The sequence below is a fragment of the Podarcis bocagei genome, assembly GCF_964188305.1.
Source record: "Podarcis bocagei genome assembly, chromosome: 2".
In the NCBI taxonomy this organism is placed as follows: domain Eukaryota; kingdom Metazoa; phylum Chordata; class Lepidosauria; order Squamata; family Lacertidae; genus Podarcis; species Podarcis bocagei.
This window is the reverse complement of record NC_138126.1, coordinates 50,878,503-50,894,498: the sequence shown is the minus strand read 5'-3', so window position 1 is coordinate 50,894,498 and position 15,996 is coordinate 50,878,503. Positions and strand designations below refer to the sequence as shown.

Genomic DNA, 15,996 nt, shown 5'->3' with positions numbered 1-15,996 from the left:
CAGCAAGGCAGGAATAAAAATGGATAAATACTGATGAGAGCAGTTCATGCTATCATCTACAGTAAATATCGTTTGTGTTAGGGCACGTATCTGCAAACTTTATTAGTCACCTAGCTAAGTTACGATTTTACAAAACCCTGGCTATTCCCCAGCATGACGTGCAAAGAGCCAGTGAGCACCAACCGTAGGCAGAGATAAAGTCTTTCTATGAATACCACCTGCCAGGCTGCATTAAGATCAGCACATCAGTGTACACAGAAATGCTTTCAAGCAAGTGAAGTGTGCAATGTAAAATTGCATTTACTCAGCAACCCAGATTTTCATGCTCTAATACTGTCACATAAAATACATCAACTTCCCCAACACACACAGACAAATGCCTTTGGATATCTACTTTTCTTTAACACCACATGAAGATTTTCATACCAGTTCTAACAGGACTATTGCCCTTGAACTCACTACGAGTTGCACAACAGGGTTCTTCTGCATAATATCCTCTAACACCTTTGTTGGACAACGCTGTGTTGCCATCACAATCTTTGAACAAAATTCGCTTTCGCTCAAGCTAAATACTGCTTTCATATAAAGTCACCTTTCTATTCCATTGTCACTAGCATTATTTCTGCAGAGGTATGAAGATTCTCGCTCTTTCATGGGCACCGAACAAGCTATAATTGCAATTCAAAAGGTTGTGGACCAGATTTGGCATTTCTTTGCTCTGTGCCCAATTTAACAACAGATGAATCTTGTTAATTTAGCAGGGTCTGCATCCTCAAACTTGAGATTGGAAACTTGATTGTGTAACAGCATCATGGGCAGTTTTGCTTCATTTCCTTATCCATCCATATACCTCCATGCAAGCAAAGAGGGTGAAATATTTTCAAGATACCTGGCTTTGTCAAAGTACTTCCCGGTGTAGGCCATACCGCATGCAGCACCCAAGCCTTGACCGAGTGATCCAGTAGCGACATCAGTGAATGCTTGTTTCTAAAAAGAAGAATAGCATGTAATCAAAAGAATATCTACTTCATAAACCCTAAGCTTTCAATCCTAGGCACACCAGCAGTGAGCCCAGTTTGGGGTTACTTCCAAGTAAGAATTCACAGAACAGGCTGCATGTTCAACCCTGACCCAAAGTTCCCACAGGTATATCTAGTGCAGCAGGGAAAGATACCAGCCTAACTCTCTGAAGACTAATTTGTTAAACTCACCTTTTCACCATCAATACTCATCTTTTTAGCCATCTATATTATCTAAGGACTGTACCAAACCCAACCCCACCCTGCCCTTGAAATCTGGCCCTTAGTCAGCCTTAGCTGCCAGATCAAGCACTCCCTCTGAGCACTTCAGGAAGTCACGAGAAGAGCCTATGGGCTGCATCCAATACAACTGGCGTTCCACTCATGCAACAAGACTACTACCCCTACGTCTTCTGTGTGACCCAAAAATCTGCTCTGGATCAGATTTTAAGAGTGCACAAGGAACTGCAGGGAAGAGGAAGCAGACACTCCCATGTGCAAGAGGTAGTATGTTGTGTGAGCAGATCAGCAGCACCGGATGCAACCCTACGTGAGTAAATTAATGCAATACAGGTGTGTCAGGAGTTAAGTATTACTCTGCAGTCATAACCCATACGGCACATCTCTGAAGGTCTGAGATGCAAAAGCTGCACCTGCCCCAAATATTTAAAGCCCCGTTTTCTGCTCTTAGCTGGCAGCTGTTGCAATGGTCATGTTAAACAGATTCTAACAAACGAAGAAAGCATGCTGAACTAATTATCTTGATCTACCGTACATTCCAAAAACAGCTGCTCATTAGGTGAGCTTCTGCATCTAGGGTAGGCAGTGTCAGTGTGTGGAGGGGATTTGTGATGAAGCATCCATCCATTCTCAGAGGTATGAGAGATGTGTTGGAGCATCATAAAAAGTAGCCTGTTTTAAAGGGACCCCTGAAGGGAGCCAGCGTACAGCTTCCAGGTCATGTGGCCAGCATGACTAAGCCACTTCTGGTGAACCAGAGCAGCACACGGAAACGCCGTTTAGCTTCCCGCCAGAGAGGTACCTATTTATCTACTTGCACTTCGTGCTTTCGAACTGCTAGGTTGGTAGGAGCCTGTTTTAATACCATAGCTAATACTGACGTGCATAAAAGTAAAGGCATTGAGTGCCCTTCTAAAATGTAAAAGTAATCTTCTTTGGTTGCTTTCTCAGGGCGGGGGGACACCTTTAACTATACTTCATTTGTTGTCAACCCAGGGGTTTATTTCTGTTACCTAAACCATTGCTAAACTATCACTACGAACCAGATGTTGACAGTAGTGTAAAAGGTACACAAACTTTTGATTCCTAAGGCAATCTCCCTGCGTTTTCCCAAAATACTCACTGGCACAGGGTGGCCTTCCAAAATGGAATCAATTTTCCTCAGGTTTAATAACTCTGATTCATGGAGGAAGCCTGCTTCAGCCCAGGCAGCATACAGGATTGGGGCTGCATGACCCTAGACGAAGGGGAAGAAACAAAATCAACAATTGCAGACCATCTTAAGAAGAGAGGCAAAATAGCATGCAAGGATATGGAAATGCTCATGTCAACATGTTGCCCTCATATTCTGCTTGCAGGCATTTGGTTCTCTACTGCAAGAACAAGATGCTAGAGTAGATGGGATTTTTGCTTGATGCAGCAAAGCTCTTGTGTTATTGTTTTTTTTAAAAAATAACTATTGAGGAGAAAAACCATTAGATATCATACTAGTGACATGGTCCCTGCTGAAGGGTCTTATTCAAATCAGAGAGTTTAAATGAGGCAAAAAGGGACAGTGAACTAGTAGAACGGGGAAAGGGGCTCAACAGAAAATGGGGATGGCTGTTCTAGAATAGGAAACAGCATGGCAAACAAGGCAAAAACAGGAGTAGGAAGTAATGGAAAAGAGTGGGAGCAGACAAGCAGTTAGAACAGGAATAAGGGAAAGTTTTTAAAAATAGGTATGTCTACATGTGCAAGGGGGGGGGAAATATTTCAAGTCAAAGACCAGAAGGCTGCAAATACTTTCTCCCAGTCCCTCCTCTGTTCTGCTCATTGTAGAGAGAAGCAAATGCCCAAAGTGAGAAAAAATCCCAAGGATCCTGCAATATATGGGGCCTCCTGGTTAATGGCTTGCTTCTCTTCATAAGTGAGTTTGAGCCCCACTCCCCATCTCAGGGTGTACAAAGAGGTAGAGATAAGGAGTAACAGCCCAAAGCAAAAGACAGTCGGCTGAATTTCAAGTTCCACTGAAATTAATGTCCCGTTGGCTACTTGTCCTACTGATTCCAATAGGACTTAGGTGTGACTAACTTGATTGGCATTTGAGCCAATGTCTCAAAAGCCCAAGGAGTTTGAAACAAGTGCATGAATCCAAGGATAAGCGCAGAAATTGCGAAGGATGGCAAAGAAATTCTTGGATTTTTTGCATTGTTGAATAAGAACACTGCTGAGGATATTTTTTCCCCTGTTGCAAAGAGCCATTAGGAAACAGAGTAGAGTATTCAATCAGAGCTAGCCTTCAGGAGAGTAATGAAAAAGATCTAGCTCTTACCTTGGAAAGAACAAACCGGTCATTGTTGGGATTTCTGGGATCCTGCGGCTTGTACCTCATGGTATGGAAAAACAGCACAGACATGATTTCTGCAGCACTGCAACATGACGTTGGGTGGCTGCAAATCAAAGCACACGGAACGTTACAACTGCAGCCTCTTGTCAGGTCACATTCCTGTCACTGAAACACCAACATGCTCACCCTTCCAGGCTTCCACAGGGAAACATGCCATTAGAAGTGCCTGTGAGAACTCCTTCCATCTACTATCATCCTAGTGTCCATTAGCTCTGATCAGTTAAGAGAAGAGGATGTCGTGTTATCTCCCCCAAAATGGATGCCGAAATGTAAGCTTCAGTGAGAGGGCACCTTGAGCTACTTTCTCTCCACTAAGATCAAGAAAGAGCATCAGAATCAGCAGCTATTGTGTTCATGAAGTTACACGTTCACCTACTTTTAGAGAAAAGCTTCATTTTCTGTGAAAGGCCCAAGGAGATCTCCTTGACCTGAACGAAGCCCTGACAATACTTAGGTATTTTGGAAAAATGGCCCCTCGCCTATGGTTTATTATACGTGGCTAAAGGGTATTCTCTGCCTAGATGCCACTGGACTCTACTTCTCACCAGCCCCAGCCAGGATGATGGGAGTGTAGTCCAGCAATATCTGAAAGGACACAAGTTAGCCACTTTGAAAGAGCACTTATCTGACTAGATGTTAAGTTTTAATGAGCACTTATAAAGGAAAGTTAAGCTTCAGAAAACAAGTTGGTGCATTATGACATTGGATATGTTTTCTCTCTTTCGAGAGCACAAGTTGAAGGAGATTTGCAGCAGGGATTTCAATGACATTGTGAAGGAGCATGTCATCTATGATTTTCTCCTGAGCTTCAGGGAAGGGTTTCAGTTGGTTTGCAAAATAACCATGTCAGTACATTACTAAAAGGAAGATGAACAGGAGAGATGACCTTTCTAGCACTGCAGATTATTAGGCTGTTTCAGGACAAGAAACAAGCACAATTCTGTTTAACCTAGTATAAACTTGAGGTGGCTTGCTTCCTCCTCCTATATATCCCAATGTGATCTTAAGGATCAACAGCAAACAATTCTTGTAGTACCACACCTGAGCATCATGTTCGGGCAGCAAGAGAGATTTTCTACAGTTGTTAAACTAATTTCTTTAAGAGGTTTCTAAAAGCCCCGACTTGCCTTGAAAAGAAAAAGAAAAACCTCAATAGACCTGGCTTTTGAATGGTGGAGTGGGAATTCCTTTCCCGCCCCACTTCATTTTTCATTTGTGAACATTTGTCATACCCTTTTAAGATATTGCCTACCCTGAACGATTATCACAGGGAAACTAGAAATTAACATTTCTAGGGATTGGAGAAACTGAGAAAGCAAGCATTACCCTGCAGTGAGATTTACTTTGTCTCTAAAAGACAGAATTTATAAGAATGCGTACAGTTAATTATAGATAGTATAACAGCATTCCATAAACAAGGCATCTGGATTTCAGAATTTGGACTTATCAATAATATATCATTTATTTTAAAATATTTAACAGAATTTTACAGCTCAACCCTATGTATGATTACTTAGCCCTGCCTCAAGTGTGGAGAAACCTTTTGGCTCCACAGGCCAGATCCAACTCATGGGCCAAATTTAACAAGTGAGTGAGGATGCCTACCTGTCAACCCACATTCTGTCACAAACAATATCAAGGTATTTTGCCCTTTGAAATCCCAAAGTCAGGACTTCAAAGTTTGTAGCAGGCAGGAAGGCACTGCTAACATCTGTTTCACTACAAGGGGTTTACAGTGAAACAGCTGCTGAAATGAAGAAAAAGCTTGCTTTTAGCAGTGCTTTGCTACCTGCTGAGCGCTCTGAAAGTGCAGCCAAACTGAGCAGATTTGGGTGTGTGAGGGAGTTTCCTGTAGGATCACCCTTTCTTTGCATCAGCCAATGTACCAGGAGGGCAATCCTACTTAGTGCTGGGTACCAGTTTTGTGCAGCATTTCAAAGGCCCCCCACCCTTAACTGTATGACCCTCAGAAGTAGGACAGGTGAGCATGGCTTGCCCAAAATGGCTTTGCAGTCCAAATGGGGAAAGTTGGCAGGCCAAAACTGGCCCCCTGGGCTGGAGGTTCCTCTCTCCTGTTCTACTGGGTTCAATAAGGCTTAAAAGGTAAAGGTAAAGGGACCCGTGACTGTTTGGTCCATTCGCGGATGACTCTGGGGTTGCGGCGCTCATCTCGCTTTATTGGCCGAGGGAGCCGGCATACAGCTTCCGGGTGATGTGGCCAGCATGACTAAGCCGCTTCTGGCGAAACAGAGCAGCGCACGGAAACGCCATTTACCTTCCCGCCGGAGCGCTACCTATTTATCTACTTGCACTTTTGAAATGTGCTTTTGAACTGCTAGGTTGGCAGGAGCAGGGACCGAGCAACGGGAGCTCACCCCATCGTGGGGATTTGAACTGCCGACCTTCTGATTGGCAAGCCCTAGGCTCTGTGGTTTAACCCACAGCGCCACCCGCGTCCCAATGAGGCTACTCCCTAGTATAAGTGTATTATGGACTACAGAATTAGAGTAAAACGGTTCATAAATTTATGGCTGAAGTCTGTGACCCAGGATCATGCTCAATTTTAAACATTACTAGTCTAAAAGCGTCAGTAGCTTGTAATGATCCAGTGGAATGAATTGTCAGTTGTACAGTACTAGCTGACATGCTATAGGGCAGCTATAATAGTTAACAGCCAGAAATCCTGTTCATAGAGCAATGGTCTACTAGTTTGGCTGTCACAAGGCATTTTCCCTTTGACTACATTTTCCATGCATGTTAGCATTTTAAAATCATAAATCCAAACACATGATACAACAGTTGTATGACATCCACAGGACTTAAGCCTATATAATGTGCTAATTATCAAGCTGCCAATTAAATATTGCTTCCTAATCCAAACCCCTTTGGGAACAGCACTCTCGTTAACAATTTCTTAAAACACATGCAAATGCTTTTTTAAAAAAACAGGAGTAAAGGTTAGTGCTCATCCCTTGTTAAGTACTTGCACGCTAGGAATTAAAATAATTAGATTTAAGTCACGACTCAAAAACATGTATTAGTAAATATTTACACATGGCTGTTAATCAGTAAACCTTACATGCTTGCTTAAAAGGCTTTCATTCCTTAATTCTTATAAATGTTATACTTAACCATCTCTCTAAAGAACTGCTGCTCTGAGGGTAAAGTTTTTAAATAAACCTATTGATGAACATGTAGAAGAAGAAAAATTAAACAGGGATTGAAAACAAAATTTAAAAAAATTAAAGCAACCAATTAAAAACATTTTACCACAACAATTCTCAGTTCCAACAAAGAATCTTGAGGCACCTTAAATGCTAGCTAATTTATTACAGCATATGTTGTAGTGGACAAGAGTCCATTTTATCAGACAAGACTTCTTACTGTTTTGCTGCAGCAGACTAACACAGCTACCCCTCTGGGCACTCAGATATAGATACAGATATAAATATACAGATATAGAAATATAGATATGTAGATATATTTGTGGTAGGGGACTTCAATAATTGTTAGCATTTTAAAAACATTTTAAAGCAGGTTTAAAATTATATTAATAAAATATAAAAACTGAAAATTGAGCTACCTATCTACTGGAGGGGGAGATGTTAAATGTGCTTAGGACTGCAACCTTGGTTACCAGGAAGCAAGTCCGATTAAACTTGGCAAGATGGACAACACAGTTCTAGCTATGTCTACTCAAAAGTAAGTCTTACTGAATTCAACAGGGCTTACTTACAGGTATGTGGGAGTATGACAGCAGCTTTAGGATTAGATTGCAAAATACCGATATTGCAAACACAGTAAGCAATAGTGTTCTGCAAGTACCACTAATTTTCATAAGACTTCTGCAAAAGGCTTCAAGCAGATTTCAAAATGAACTAAGGTGTTGCAGAAGACATAGTAGAGCACACCCTCTACCTTTCAGCTTCCATCAGTAACTGGAATTCAGTTTACAAGCCGAGCTACGCTCCAATATCTGAAATTCAACACGTTCCATGTAAAAAACAATTCCTGTTGAAACTAGAGATTTTCAACTATTGGCCAATGTGCAAAATAACTTGTTCCCTATACATTTGCAAACAGCACTCCCAATACGGACAACACGTTTTGGAAAAGGAATGTAAACACAGTGGATTCTATGGAAAATACATTCATACGTAACTTCCTTCTTGCAATTCCTTAAAAAATAAAATATTCCTCTGAAACTACAATAACCATTTGTTCTTTCTCAAACCTCTCTTCTTTTAATCGTCAAATTCTATTAGTTCTGGTCAAACTGCTTGGATTAACACAAAACAAACAGAGCTGCAATACAAAAGATGCCTACTCAGCATGGACAGTTGATTAAGCAAAAACACACCAAGTGCCAGCGGGTGGGGTGGAATTATGCAAAGGCAAATATGCCCAAAAGGAGTAGAAAGGCGTAACAACGTGAAAGCATAAAACAACCAATTTCAGCTTTTACCAAGAAGAGACATTTGGAAACACGCACCACAATCTTGATGGAGGTTGTGAACCCATGTTAAGAAAGTCACTTATTCCAGATGTTGGCAAAGGAGGCAGTAGTCAAGAGACTACCTTGAGTTGCTGCACTGAAAAGGACCTGCAAAAACCAATGTGATTGTTCAGGTTGAGCATGCAGGGCCAGCTGGGTAGGACAGCCAGCAGCCTACAGCCACCAATCACCAGGTCTGTGAACTCAGGGCTTGTGCTAAAGGCAGGGATGCTTCAGGATGTTGCTATCACTATGCAACATGGCGCAGACACCACCTAGCTCTATTTCTCCTTGTCATCTGACTCCTTGACCAGTGCCCAGATACATGGGAGGCATCTAATGAAACCAGCGTGGCAACATAAGGAACTTACAGATGAGCTGAGTTGCGTGGCGAGTTCCCGCCCCCCACCAAGATAAATAAACACACGAGACACCATAATTAAGGTTAATTGGGCGAATTAGGCCACAACTTTATTGAATTCAGGAATGAGAGGCATTGGCTTAGGCATTGGTCCTAACGACTATCCGGCTCCAGCCCATTTGCTGGAGACACGGTGAAGGGTTAACACTGATCGGGGGAGTCTCCCGCCGAGGCACGTCGGCTAAGAGCTCCCCCGGGTCACCGCTCTGGGGCGTGCCTTTGGCCCACACCTCCATAGGCTTCGGACAGGGCCACGCCCCCCGGAGTCCTTTAACGGACCACCCTTCGTTCACTGGGGGGAGGTGATGGCGTTCCTCCCCCCCCACATCCTCTTAACCCCTTCTTACCAATGCCTACCGCCAATGCCGAAGAGTTGTGACGAGTTGCTACGAGGTAGGCGAAAAACCAAAAGCTGGAAATTGCCAATTGGGAAAAATTCCTACCATGCCCCTTGCGGCGACAGGCCGAAGCCCATAGCAAAGTCAGACCTACCTAAAGCCCAACTAAAGGGAGGGAGGGTGGGGAAACGTGGGGCTAGCCGGAGAAGAGAGGGCGAGCCCCCTCCGCTCCGGCCCTAAATAGGGCTAGCCACGCCCCCTCCAGCCAGCCGATTGGCTGGCCGGGAGGCGTGGCCGGACGGGATTCCCCTGCTCTCGCGGGGGCTGAGACCAGCCCCCGCTCACGTGGGGAAGGGCGTGATGCCCGCAACCCCACCTCCTGGGGCAGGCCCGGAAGTGGCTATGTAAGAAGGGAATGAATAAGAAATGGGAAACCCCAAAGGAAGAGTATACATGAGTTACCAGCAGTTGCAGGGAAAAGGTCAGGCGGGCCAAATCTCAGACTTGCAAGAGAGATTAAAAATAATAAAAAGGTCAGGAGTCAACAGCAAAAAAAGGTAACGCTATTCTAGGCTGCGTCAACAGAAGTACAGTGTTCCAGTCAAGGAAAGTAATAGTCCTACTCTATTCTATCTTGGTCAGACCACACCTGGACTCTTGTGTCCAGTTCTGGGCACCACATTTTAAGAAGGATGTTGACAAGCTGGAACATGTGCAGAGGAAGGCAACCAAGATGATCAAGGGTCTGGAAACCAAGTCTTATGAGGAACGGATTAAGGAGCTGGGTATGTTTAACCTGGAGAAAAGGAGACTGAGAGGAGATATGATAGCCATCTTCAAATATCTAAACAGCTGTCACACGGAAGATGGAGCAAGCTTGTTTTCTCCTGCTCTGAAGGATAGGATTTGAACCAATGAATTGAAGTTACAAAAAACAAAGAAAGAGAGACTCAGGAAGAACTTTGACAGTAAGAGCTATTTGACAGTGGAATGGTTTCCCTTGGGAGGTTGTGGGCTCTCCTTTGTTGGAGGTTTTTAAGCAGAGGTTGGGTGGCCATCTGTCATGTATATATAGTTGGGATTTCTGCATTGCAGGGGGTTGGAGTAGAAGACCCTTGGGATCACTTCCAACTCTATAATTCTATGAGGACCAGTAAGTAGATACTGAATCCAGACAAGAGGGAGGTCCTGTAGATTAGTAGATTGCTTTCTCTGGAATTAGGTAGACAGCCTGTTCTGGGTGCAGTCAGAGTCCCCTTGAAAAGGCAGTTACATAGTCTGAGCATGCACTCATTCATCATTGCCACTCAAGGAAGATAAGTGTCATCATGGACAAAGGCTGACTCCTTCTTCCAGCTCTGGATTGTTTGTCACCATCACCTACTTCTACCTCTGGCTCCTCCCACAACTGGCATGTTACTTGCCCCCTGGTGGCCATGAGACCCTTTTAAGACTCTACTAGATGGCTCAGTCTGGACACAATAGGGAAAGAGGACTAAAAGACTACCCAAGCGTCCTCAGGCACTTTTCTGTTAGTGCAAACAAAGAAGTGGGTAGGGCATATCAACTGGAGACTTGCAGAGCCCCATAACATGATTCATCATGCATTTACTTCTGGCCATTTTCTGCTCCCAAGGAGTGGCAAGAATTGATATCCATCTATTCATTCTACATCTATTCATTCTAGTATCTGGCCCCAGGGATAACAAAGGAGGAATTAGATCTTGCCGAACTGAGTACTGAGTCTCTGCTCCCTGCTATTTACTAAAGGAACTTTTCAAATAAATATTGATCCTGTATTTGGATGTACTGTATAATCACATTGTTCCCATCTCTTAATTTCCCAGTCACTAGGCTTTGCATCCTCACAGTCTCCTTCAGACAGAACTCCAACTGACCTCAAAAAATAAAACAGGAACCACCTTGATGTTGTAAAATGGTAAATATAGCTATTGCAACACCACACCGAGAATATGAAAGGCAACTTCCTTCTAAGGGTTCTGCTTTATGGTTAGGTACTTTTTTCCCCTGCCCCCAGAACCTGCTTCATTTTCCCTCCACTCATTCCATATACTTCCTCAGAAATGGTTTTGCCTTAACAAGTTACTTTGTTACAAGAGATGTAGCAATTTGTGACAGAGTCACATTTTAATGTGCATAAAAATTAGCACAGGCTTTGAAAGTACAGAAGAGCTGTGACCAAGGCTGAGGAATGCTATTTGCCCTCAACTAGAGGCACACTCAAAATCTGGTGAATCCAAACTGCCTCTCTATCCATTTGCAAGCTCTTAAGTTGATTGCTAAAGAATGCATGATATATATTTGGGAAGTCTGAAGCTGAATTATAAAGAAATGGAGATTGCAGAATGAGGCTGCATTGCCTGCTCTGGAGAGGCATGGCACTGACAGAATCAATTTGCTGCTCTGGATCCAGATTTGCTGCTTGAAGCTCAGCTGGCAATGGTGGCTAGTTATAAATGGTTTTTGCGTGCCCAGGCAAAGTCCCCACCCCACCCCTCTGGGAACCAGACCTCAGGATCAAGCAGGAGACACGACAACATCCTTAGGGATTGAAATGGCCACAACTTTATTGAATTTCACATGTAGGAAACCTTGGCACAGGCACTGGGTGTGTATCCCTCTCAGCCCCCCTGCTGGGGGTTTGAGGCAAGTCACGGTCGAACGGGAATATGGGGCCACTGCAAAATGTGTGTTTACGCAACTGGCTCTCTCCCACGTCGCTGGGGGGAGTTCTATGGCCCACTTGTAGTGCCCTTGTGGACAAAGACTCCCCCTCAAGACCCCTTTAACAGGGTACCCTGGTGTCGCTGCCGCAAAAGGGATGTCACCACTTTACCCTCTTTCAGTTGTTAAGACTTAAGGATTCCGCCCAATGCCTAAAATCGCCAAAATTGTGACAATTGCTATGGGGTAGACAAAACCTGTAGAGCAGGGGAAATTCTTTCCCAGCTGTGAGAAAACAGCAGCCATTGTACAACCATATCAATGCCAGAGAACCCAAAAGGAGAAAGGTTAGCCTGTAAGAAAAAACAAGATTAGAGGTCAGCTCTGGCCCCTTTTTATGCTTCTGGAGCGGACCAGAGTGAAGCCTGCTCCAACTCAGTCTGCTGCTCTTGCCCCACCCCCAGGCTGCCGCGGATAGGCCGGAATTTGAATCTGGGTTTGGTGGGAACCCATCAGGCACTGCGGCAGCCAGGAGGGCGGAGCAACTGCCCACGGAACAGTGTGGCTTCAGGAGGATGGTGAAGCCGCGCACCGAGTTGCTAACACCACCCACAACCAATATAAAGTCATTTTGAGCTCCATCTGGGAGAACAAGGTTTTTGCCACCTTCTACATGACTTGGTGAACTTTAGGATCAAGCAGAATACGCTCCTTTCAAGGCAAATCAGCACGATGATTAGAACTAATATCAGTTTTAAAATGTACACTTGCATTTAGATTCTTGCTGTTGTTACTTCTCTTACAAAGGGACTCGTTATAAGGCTGTTCAATGTTTGTTCCCAACTCCTCTAATACTGTGAGCTGCCCTGAACACAGCTACAGAGGAACCATCTAGTAAGAGTTAGGCTATGAAAAAGGAGATCTATCCTGTGAGCAGAATAGAGCACTCATGAAGATGCTACAACTGAAGTCACATGTGCACTTTCATTTTCCCCAGCTTTTCTGCCTTAATGGTGCACCAAGGCATCAGCCATACCTATGGTGTGTCAATTCAGACAATCATGGAATTACAGCTAGTACAAGCAAACTCATTTCATATCATGTTCCCGGTTGTAATTTTCAGTTCCATTACAAATCATGGTTTCTCAGGTCTGATGTCACATTGAACCAACGTTAAGGTTGAACTATGGTGCAATTGTTTTAATTCATTCAAATTCAAAATGGGTCCATCACTTTTCTTTTGTTGCAACTTTGTTGCCCAACACAAGGTGGAAGGGTTTACATTTAAATATATATGTATGTATTATGATCCCTAGTCCTTCAGATGGACCTCAGAACAGAATGTGTGGTTGTCAGAATTTAGCATTCCATGTAAATGAAATTCATTGCAGGAATGCCTCCAACGATGGCATTTTCATGAACCTTACAAAATTCAGTGAGATCACTACAGACAAAAGGAATTTAAAACATGGGCAGATGTTTCAACCTTACAGAAAACTTTTGCTTCTAAAAATTAAATTTTAAAATGTAACAACGTGAACCCTATATAATATAGCACATACAATCAACAGAAAATAAAAAAATACAATCCTCAGCTGAAACAAAGTAAATATATTGTAGAGATTTTAGAAAATCAGTGTTTTTCAATGGAACATTAAATAAACCTGTTTGATGTGGGGAAATAGCTTGATTTTCACATCAAAAGACAATGAATTTTTCCCATCGCAGAGTACAAGCAAAACTAGACTAACTCTGGAATCTGCAGACAGAGCCTAAAATAACCTCTATTCTAAAGCCTGAATAAACTGCCCATATGAGACTTCAGGCATTTGAAAAATAATCCCACTTTGGCGAACTTGAAATTTTGCCGATAATTAGTTACGACTGTTGGGTACAAAAGAAAGAACTTGGCCAAAAGCATAAATTGTTTTTCTTCCAACTGTGCGTCAAGAGAGCATTCCTGAGTTCCCTTTCTGTCATATCATATGCATGAAGAACCTTATATCCCAATTCATCTGTGTCAAAAATACACTGTCAATATTATACTCTCACGCTTTCTGGACGCTCTGATTTTAGCTGCCCACTTTACTGCACATGATTAAAGCAGACAGCATTATGGTAGAAGGGCTGATTCTGCACGCTATCCACACTGAGCCAAACATTTGGACACACACACACTACATGCATAAACAAACTGTATGAGTATAATCAGAAAAGCCCCTATACAGTATTTAAGAGCAATTAACTCCGTTCTCTTTCTAAAAAATAAGCTTTTGAACCAATCTATATGATGTAAAAAGGGTTGTGATGCAATGAGCCCTTTATCAAAACATATAAAACACAAAAATATTTCATCAACACAAACATCCAGTGTTCAGTGTTTTATCATTCTTATTCATTTTTCACAGCCACAGGTGAGGTAATAATTTTCACACGCAAGTGTATTTGCAGATAACTACTGCATATATAGTTCTGATCTGTATCTTCCAGGGACAATTATTACATCCAGACCAATCCTAACATTGGTCTATTCAAAAGTTGCCCCAATGAGTTTAATGGGACTTACTCCCAGATAAATGTGTATAGGGCTGCAGGCAACAGATGAAAATGGGTTTGTTCAGCTCCTTGGAACTTACACAAATCCCAAATTCAATCCAGCTACAGATGAAGCAAATAATTCTATCTAATTCTATTTGCATCTTCGCTATATCTGCAACCTTCTAAAGTGATTTGTAATGGCTACGTCTTCTATCCAAAGAAAATCCTCCATTAAATTGTATGGCTGTTGAAAGCTTTAGGTTGCCAAACCAGGTTTGCTTATTATATGAGTTGTGAAACATAACTGACACCTAAAGATTGCTTTAAACCTGCATTTCAAAACCTAGTGGAAGCTCTGAACCCATTTTGCAACTCAAAATTCAAGGTTTCCCAGTAAGAACAAAGATCTTCAGCTCTATATTTTATTTATCTTTACTGCTTTTTAAGAAAAGGGAAAAAACAGGTGGTATGCAAATAGGTATGTTTAAGATATCACTAGCCCATTTGGGCAAAGCTGTGAAATTAATTATTGCTCCAAGAGAAACACCCTATTGAACTCAAATACAATGTTTAGGTAACAGTGTACGCACATTGTGGCTTGATGACCGATGCATAACTCAATAGATTTCAACAGTCAGATCTCTGCAGAAATCCCCAGGACTGCACACACACACGCAACAGTAAGAGGCAAGATTTGGACCAAATTTCATCCAGAGGCACAGAAGTCCACACAAACAGCTGTAGTGTCAAGGCTGTTCGACACATTAGTAGCCTTGTTCTAGAATCATTTGTAGCAGGACCAGGGAAGGAAAGCACAACTATCTTCTTGGGCTACACAGTACTAAAGAGACACTTAAGTAGGGGATACCTTCTGCTAGCTAGGATTATTAAGAGTGAAGGGACGAGACGAGAACTTATCCATCTTATGGGGTGAAATGCCAATAAAGGTATGATCTGCTTAAGGAGACAGCAAGTGCATTTTCCTACCTTCAGGCAGTTGGATAATGCTTTGATATGTTGTGGGTGGGAGCAAAAAATAGATGTTAAGAGAGTTGACCCCACCTTGCTCAGAAAATGGTAAGGGTCTGTTCTTAGGAGGATAGCCAGTACCCAAGTAAGATCTACCCTGGAATAAAGGTGCCATGGGACATTTACAGAAGGCACCAATAGAGCAACTTTCCACCCCAATCCCACACTGTGGGTGGGAAACCTGGGGCAAGATCAAAGGCGGGCAGCCAGTGCTGAATGTCAGGCAGACTGCTGCCATCCCTCCGTGAGTTCATTTCAGCCAACGCTCAGCTCTGGAGAAACAGGTCTGCACTCCGGAAGCGGCGTGTATTACAGGGGAAAGGCATGCAAACGGTGCTCGGGTCAACCTTTAGCATCTCCACTGTAGGGCTGGGAGAACCTCTTTGCCTGGAAACCCCGAGTGCCGACTGCCAGTCCGAGTCGCGCGACACTAAGCTAGGACCAAAGGTCTGACTGGGTGTGAGGCAGTTTTCCTTCGAAAGGCTGCCTTGATCCCTCATCTGCGAGATCCGGGGCCTTCCAAGAGAGAAGGCGTGACTGGCCGGCAGGCGTGTGAGTCCCGGCACTTCTGCCTGAGTCGAGCCCGGCTCCCTCCCTCCCTCCCTCCCTCTCCCCCTTGGCTCACCCGGAGCCAGCCGCGGTGGTGGCCTTGATGGAGTTGATGCGCAGCCGATTGGCCGTGTCCTTCAGGGCCTGCAGCGTCTGCTGGTCGGGCTTGTGATAATCCTCCATGGCGAAGCAGGAACGTGGCCGGCGGCGGGCTCGGGTTGCAGGCGGCGGCGGCGGCGGCGGCGGCAGGAGCTGGAGCGTGTGGCGCTGGACAGGCCCGGGCTCGGCGACTG

General features: G+C 43.7%; 1 protein-coding gene and 1 long non-coding RNA gene across 2 annotated transcripts in view; one reads left to right on the top strand and one right to left on the bottom strand.

The window, feature by feature from the left end:
• The window catches only part of TKT (transketolase), a 34,953-nt gene extending 18,957 nt beyond the window's left edge, over positions 1 to 15,996 (bottom strand). The window contains exons 1-4 of the mRNA XM_081185245.1: positions 15,780 to 15,996; positions 3,574 to 3,691; positions 2,383 to 2,496; positions 890 to 987 (exon numbers count right to left, since the gene is read on the bottom strand). Of these exons, the coding sequence (XP_081041371.1) occupies positions 890 to 987; positions 2,383 to 2,496; positions 3,574 to 3,691; positions 15,780 to 15,886 (437 nt within the window). The 5' untranslated portion in view covers positions 15,887 to 15,996. The remainder of the gene's footprint in view (positions 1 to 889; positions 988 to 2,382; positions 2,497 to 3,573; positions 3,692 to 15,779) is intronic.
• Positions 3,698 to 10,839, top strand: LOC308582290. Its single transcript, XR_014005605.1, has 2 exons — positions 3,698 to 8,530; positions 9,300 to 10,839. It is a non-coding gene; the product is annotated as an uncharacterized lncRNA (long non-coding RNA).